We start from the raw sequence: 7632 nt of genomic DNA, 5'->3' as shown, positions 1-7632 counted from the left end.
AAAGATTCTGATGCTGGGAGGGATTGGGGGCAAGAGGAGAAGGGGACGACAGAGGATGAGATGGCTGGATGGCATCACTGACTCGATGGACGTGAGTCTCAGTGAACTCCGGGAGTTGATGATGGACAGGGAGGCCTGGCGTGCTGCGATTCATGGGGTCGCAAAGAGTCGGACACGACTGAGCGACTGATCTGATCTGATCTGATATATACATATAGATGTGTGTGTGTGTATATATATACACACACGTATATGTTGGAGGTTTTCAAGGATTTTGCCATCTGGTTTAGTTTTTTATTATCTGAAACATATAAATGAAAACAATTTATTGGTTAAGGATTCAGTGATGAACAAACCATAATCCTTTCCCCCAGAGAGCTTAGAGTCCAGTAAGGAAGATAATTAGTTGCAAAATAATAAAAGTACAATATATAATAAGTTCCAAAAAGTGTAAGTAATACATTGATGAAAGCTTTGAAAGAGAGAAGTGGACCACTTGGACAGCAGACAAGAATAAGGCAGGTAATTAGTTTTGAGCTAGGGCCTTAAAAAGCGGCAGAGATCTGGGGGCAGCAGGGAGGAAGAAAGCAAGCTGGAGGGTGTGCCAGGGGCACGCGGGTTCCACTGGGCTCAGTGTGACTGGAGCATCTTGCGTGGGCTTGTCGCACGGAAGCCGACTTCAGAATCTGCACGTCAGGGGAAGCAGCTGTAGGTGACGGGACCCTTTGAAGGTGTCATCCTTGGGGCAGACTGGAGGAAGCTATGCTAGCAGCAGACTCACAAGTGATGCTCTAAGGAAATACTGAGTGGTGAATTTCATATGTGTTAGCTGAAGGAGTCATGAGATCTAGACTGGATCACTCTCCATCAGGTTGTGTCACTTTCTGGATTTTGTTTTCTAACCTCAGTAACATAGGCTAAAAATTTCAGCCCTTTGCATAAGAAAAACACAATTAAAGAAATACCTTTTAAAATAGATAACCAACAAGAACCTTCTATATAGTACAAGGAACTATAATCAATATTTTGTAATAACCCATAAGGGAAATAATCTGAACATATATATATGTGTATATATTTATATATATATATGTATTATAATTGAATCACTTTGCTGTACACCTGACATTGTAAATCAGTTCAGTTCAGTTCAGTCGCTCAGTCGTGTCCGACTCTTTGCGACCCCTTGAATCGCAGCACGCCAGGCCTCCCTGTCCATCACCAACTCCCGGAGTTCACTCAGACTCATGTCCATCAAGTCAATGATGCCATCCAGCCGTCTCATCCTCTGTCGTCCCCTTCTCCTCCTGCCCCCAATCCCTCCCAGCATCAGAGTCTTTTCCAATGAGTCAACTCTTCGCATGAGGTGGCCAAAGTACTGGAGTTTCAGCTTTAGCATCATTCCTTCCAAAGAAATCCCAGGGCTGATCTCCTTCAGAATGGACTGGTTGGATCTCCTTGCAATCCAAGGGACTCTCAAGAGTCTTCTCCAACACCACAGTTCAAAAGCATCAATTCTTTGGTGCTCAGCCTTCTTCATATTTCAACTCTCACATCCATACATGACCACAGGAAAAAACCATAGCCTTGACTAGATGGACCTTTGTTGGCAAAGTAATGTCTCTGCTTTTGAATATGCTATCTAGTTTGGTCATAACTTTCCATCCAAGGAGTAAACGTCTTTTAATTTCATGGCTGCAGTCACCATCTGCAGTGATTTTGGAGCCCCAGAAAATAAAGTCTGACACTGTTTCCATTGTTTCCCCATATATTTCCCATGAAGTAAATCAGTTATGCTTCAATAAAAATAAAAAAGAAATAAATACCTTTTTACTTGCTAAATTTGAATTTTTTAAAATAGATGCTTACAGAAATCCAAGCTTTTAAAGATGTCTTTGAGGTTTAACATTATCAAAAATGTACTGTGGAACAGAGACTATAATTGAAGGCTGTATTTTATTTTACATAGACACACACACACATACATTCAACTCTCTGAGATATAATCTGTCCTAGTCTTTCCAAAGCCTTAACTCATTTCTCTCATCAGTTATTTCAGTGTTTTATGTTAATCTTTTAAATGCCATAGGAGACAAGTAGGCTAAAAATAAATTGTACAACTAAAGGGAATGATGAAGCTTATACTTGTATTAAAGAAGAATGTAAAACATTTCCCATTGTCAGGGTGCCATTGTTCGTGTGCTGGCTGGCTTGTGTTTTCTTAGTGTATGCTCCACGGAAAAGAGGAGATGATAGGTGGTCAGAGCCGTGGGCTGCTTAATCCTGGCTTTTTCACTAATAAGGTTTCCTTGCGCACCCCCTCAACCCCTGTGTAGTGAACATAATATCTGTCCTTCCTACCACATAGGGCTGTTGACAAAATTTAAAAGGACACATGCCAGGGAGAGGGAATATGGAATCAGTATGTGATTTAGAATCAAATCCAGCTTTTCTACTTAACCTTGAGCCTCAAGGGTCTGATCTTTAAAATAGGAATATTAATACCATATAGGGCTATTAAAGTTAAATAGGATAATCACTGTGGAAACACCCAACTCACAGCAGGCTGAAAAGCTTGGCTGTGGTCCTGGTACTTGGAAAAGTACAAAGCACAGAGTCTCAATGCTGATGATAAGGGATTAAGTCACATTTGTGCTAAGCTATCCAGATGTCTCAGTGGTTAAGGATATGCCTGCCAATGCAGGAAAGGTCAGAGAGACAGGTTCAATCCCTGGGTTGGGAAGATCCCCTGGAAGAGGAACTATCTCATATTTTCTGCCACTTCAGTGGGAAAGGTACATGATCAGGAATGGTATCCTATTTTCCGGATTCTTCCTATGGCATGCAGGATCTTCAAGCAGAGGCTCCATATCATTTGCTTCATCTGAAGATTGAGGTGGAGAAGAACAGGTTCTTAGCTTCTGTGGAAGAGTGCAGAGCTGAGCTGGACCGAGAGACCAAGCTGGTGCCCCAGGAAGGCAGCGAAAAAATCATCAAAGAGCACAGGGTACGTCCCAGGGAGTCCCGGTGTCCCTTCAAGTATATCACTGATGCTTCCATTTGGGTCTGAAAACACTCAGTAGCGTATATACTTTATACTGCTAGACTAGATGGGAATCAGCCATGAAAATATGGCAGTATTGTGTGGATTCTCACAGAGATCATATAAATGTTTATTGCTCACTAGATCTTCTTCAGTGACAAGGGCCCTCACCATCTCTGTGAGAAAAGGTTACAGCTCATTGAAGAACTGTGTCTGAAACTTCCAGTCCGGGATGCAGTCCGGAACACACCTGAGACCTGTCACGTGACCCTCAAGGAGCTCAGAGCTGCTATTGACCGCACCTACGTGAAGCTGGTGGGAGACCCAGACAAGTGGAAGGATTACACGAGCAGGTAGTTGTGGGTGGCTCCCCCGAAGGACGTGGTCTTTCATAATTATTTTAATTCCGACATCGTTGCAAAACAAGTCATGAAATATGTTTCGTCTTACGCAATGAAGAAAATCAGATGGTATGGATTGTGTACATGCTCTTGTACAAAAATGCTTCATTGAATTTAAAGAATGAGTTTCAGTTAGAAAACTGAAACGGGGCTTCCCTGGTCACTCAGCTGGCAAAGAATCTGCCTGCAATGCAGGAGACCCCATTTTGATTCCTGGGTCAGGAAGTTCCCCTGGAGAAGGGATAGGCTACCCACTCCAGTATTCTTGGGCTTCCCTTGTGGTTCCGCTGGTAGAGAATCCACCTGCAATGTGGGAGACCTGGGTTCGATCCCTGGGTTGGGAAGATCCCCTGGAGAAGGGAACGGCTACCCACTCCAGTATTCTGGCCTGGAGAATTCCATGGACTATACAGTCCATGGGGTTGCAAAGAGTCAGACACAACTGCCTTTCCCTTTCCCTTTCAGTCAGAAACAAGAGTGAAACACATTACTTCCAGGTGACCCAGATGTTGTCTCTTTGAATCAGAATTAGGCAATCTCTTTCACTCTCATTTCCTCATGTCCCCGCCAAAGGGACTTCTGCCTCTTTGGGTTTCTGTCTCTAGTGGAGACACATGAGGACAGACTTCAGGTGTACCTTCCTCACTTCCATGTGCCCAGACTCTGAGATGCATTTTCCTCCACCGCTGAGCTCCATCTGCTCTGCTTCCCCTTTGGTTCAAGTGACTGAGCCCAGGGGTAGCCTCTCCTGCCTTGAGCTTCATGTGGCAGGAACCATTGCCGGGAAATTTGTTAATCAGTTTGCTAATGAGTTGAAAGAAATGTGTTAACCCATTTTCTCATCAGTTGATTATCAAATGTCCATGCATAAACTCAAAATAGAAAATGTATTCTAACCCTGGGGATATTTTCTCCCTTTAATAAGAAAATATCTGTTATTTCAGAATTTCTGAGTTCTCCTCTTGGATATCTGCAAAGGAGACCCAGTTAAAGGGGATTAAGAATGAGACCATTGATACTGCTAATCAAGGAGAAGTTAAACGTGCTCTGGAGGTAAGTTCTGGGCCACTTTTTTTGTTACTAGAAAATAACTATTAATAAAAAAAAACAATGGCAACAGTCCAACTGATGTCTTGTTTTCTTTCTATAAAACGATTGACTTCCTGAAAATTGTCTTAAAATAAGTCTCCCCCTGTTACTGTGGAGAGCTGTAGGTAGGGGTGTTCTCTATGGAATCATTGTTAGCTCTGAGATTTAGTCATGCTCAGTGGTGCTTCTAATGCCTCTTTAGCTAATGGGGAATCTTGCGAGGAAAATTGTATGCGTGGGCGTACAACACAGTGGAGATCAAGAACAGTCATGGAAAACAAGAACACTGCAGGTTTTTGTACATTTTCAGCCACTCAAAAGCTGGGTTACGGAAGATGAGAGAACTGGGCATGGTCTCTAAGCATCGTTTCTATGTCACTGGCATCCTGGGTTGGATCAGTCCCTGTGAGCATGGGTACCGCCTGATAAACCTAGCCAGGGTGACAGAACCTCAGGCCTGAATCCAGTTTGCAGTCTATGAATGGCACACAGCAACCCTCTCCCTCTTATCTTGGCTCTTGGCTTTGTAGACACATGCTGTTGTCCATGCTATTTATCTTTCGGTATTTCGAACCACTGCAAGTCACAGAGTTGTTCATGAGAATATGTTGTGTTGTTTAGTCGCTGAGTCTTGCGACCCCATGGACCTTAGACCACCAAGCTTCTATATCCATGGGATTTCCCAGGCAAGAATACTGGAGTGGGTTGCCATTTCCTTCTCCAAGGAATCTTCCCCACCCAGGAATTGAACCTGAGTCTCCTGCATTGGCAGGCGGGTTCTTTACTGCTGAGCCACCAGTGAAGCCCTGATAAGAATGCATTTCCCTTCTATTCCCATCCTCTGATTTTCATTTTTTCCCTATTAAATTTATAATCCCTTGACATGCTAAAAGTACTCAACAATACCATGTCCGTCTGTAGATGGATGTCTATGTTTGCTCTTGGTTGCTGTTATAGTACCAAAAAGTTCACATCTCGGAATGAAGAAAGCATTTGCTTCTAAAACCAACTATTTCCTCTGTAGGTACTGGCCCTGTAAGATCCTCTTGTAGCAACACAAGCAGTCAGAGTCCACAGCTCTCAGCTACCCCAAGCAGGGGCAGGAGGGAGAGGCAGCCCCAGGCACCATTCCCCTGGTCCCCAGTCCTACAAATGCTGATGCCTAGGGTCTTTCTGGTATCATCTTAGCCAGTCAGTCTTCTCTTCCTGGTTTAGAGCTGAGCTCCTGTTTGTGCACCTTACTATCTGGGGTATTGACTTACAAAAACCAACCAAAGTAAAACATAAAATATGAGCTAATGAAGTTAAAATAAATCTTTGTGCTCAGCTGCTCAGTTGTGTCTGACTCTGTGGCGCCATGGACTGTATCCCACAAGGGTTCTCTGTCTGTGGCACTTTTCAGGCAAGAATACTGGAGTGGGATGCCATTTCCTACTCCAGGGAGCCTTGCCGACCCAGGGATCAAACCCGCATCTCTTGTGTCTCCTGCACTGGCAAGTGGATTCTTTACCACTAATACCATAAATCTTTAGAGCATCCATAATAATATTCACCAAATAAATTCTTCAATAAAAGAAACCCACTAATTTAAAAAAGGACTCTGTCACTTTTTTTTTTTTTTTTTTTCAAAAAAATACACCGTTCCTTCCAGCTCACAGAAAATAAGGTGAAAAAGTATATGTTATAATTTCCAGTTCTGGTGTCACATATTCTACAGTACTTTTGGAAGCATCTTTGTTGTGATCAAGGAAATATCTGTAAATATGTAGATAGTTACGGAGGGAATTTTTTGGTGTAGAGAACACTGATTTTACACATCGGGTTTTGGCATTGAGGAAACAGCTCCTTCTAGCATTCATAGACTTCGGTTAAAGACGTGAACAAAAAGTGAAATAAGTAGGCACTGTGTTGGTGAATGAATTTCTGGCTTCTCTACCTCCGTGTTACAAACCTTCTTAGGTTGAGTTCTTTTGTGCTGGAAAGTTATGATTCACAGTTTTATTTTGCTCATTAAAAGTGTTCTTTCATTCCAGGAGATCAGAAGTGGTATTACCAAAAAAGGGGAGACTCTCAGCTGGCTGAAATCCAGGCTTAAAATTCTGATTGAAGTTTCTTCTGAGGATGAAGCCCAAAAGCAAGGAGATGAGCTGGCAAAATTATCTAGTTCTTTCAAGGCTCTCGGGACTTTGTTGTCAGAGGTAAGCTATTTATTCACACGCTAAACAGAAGCTCTGGCTGAAGAGTCTGGAAGGTTCCTTTGGGTTTAAGTTTAACAAATAATTTTATTTAAAATGTGTATTAATTGTTTAAACCAAATGGTTATAACAAACACTTATGTATATGAAGATTGGTGGGGAAGATGAGCAGAATCTTTGCTTTGGTAGTCTGTGCCATTACTGGATATGTTACTAATAGTTCAGGTTCACCATCTATGTTTAAAGTGCAAAGCTTCTAAATCCATACTTTTACTAGAAGCATTATTTCATGGTCAGTTTCAGGTAAATTACAGATGTTAAGAACCCAGGTTTGAGAGTCAGACAAGCCCACTGGTAGAGTTTAACTCTGATACCCCATTTCCTACTTAACCATGAGCTTAAAATGGATAAAAATACCCCAAAAGTTAACTTCAAGAATTGAATGCAATACTGTATGTAAAGCACTTAGTACAGTGCCTGAAGTGAAGTGAAAGTCACTCAGTCATGTCCGACTATGAAACCCCATGGATTATATAGTCCCTGAAATTCTCCGGGCCAGAATACTGGAGTTTTGGGTAGCCTTTCCCTTCTCCAGGGGATCTTCCCAACCCAGGGATCGGACCCAGGTTTCCTGATTGCAGGCAGATTCCTTACCAGCTGAGCCACAAAGGAAGCCTGTACAGTGCCTGGAACAGAGTAAATAACTGATGCTGTGCTGTGCTCGGTTATCTCCAACTCTTTGGGACCCCATGGACTGTAGCCCGCCAGGCTCCTCTGTCCAGGGAATTTTCCAGACAAGAATACTTGAGTAGGTTTCCGTTTCCTATTCCAAGGATCTTCTTGCCCCAGGGATTGAAACTGCATCTCTTGCATCTCCTGCACTGTCAGGAGGATTCTTTTACCA

At 42.7% G+C, this 7632-nt stretch overlaps 1 protein-coding gene across 1 annotated transcript in view; it reads left to right on the top strand.

Annotated features, from left to right (window-relative positions):
* Window positions 1-7632, top strand: part of SYNE1 (spectrin repeat containing, nuclear envelope 1) — a 501723-nt gene that overhangs the window by 180019 nt on the left and 314072 nt on the right. The window contains exons 25-28 of the mRNA XM_010840908.1: window positions 2849-3007; window positions 3188-3396; window positions 4389-4497; window positions 6567-6731. Coding sequence (XP_010839210.1) covers window positions 2849-3007; window positions 3188-3396; window positions 4389-4497; window positions 6567-6731 — 642 coding nt within the window. The remainder of the gene's footprint in view (window positions 1-2848; window positions 3008-3187; window positions 3397-4388; window positions 4498-6566; window positions 6732-7632) is intronic.

Source organism: Bison bison, unplaced genomic scaffold (genome assembly GCF_000754665.1).
Source record: "Bison bison bison isolate TAMUID 2011002044 unplaced genomic scaffold, Bison_UMD1.0 scf7180017864148, whole genome shotgun sequence".
Classification (NCBI taxonomy): domain Eukaryota; kingdom Metazoa; phylum Chordata; class Mammalia; order Artiodactyla; family Bovidae; genus Bison; species Bison bison.
Note: the sequence above shows the minus strand (reverse complement) of the source record. Positions and strands in the feature narration are given on the sequence as shown.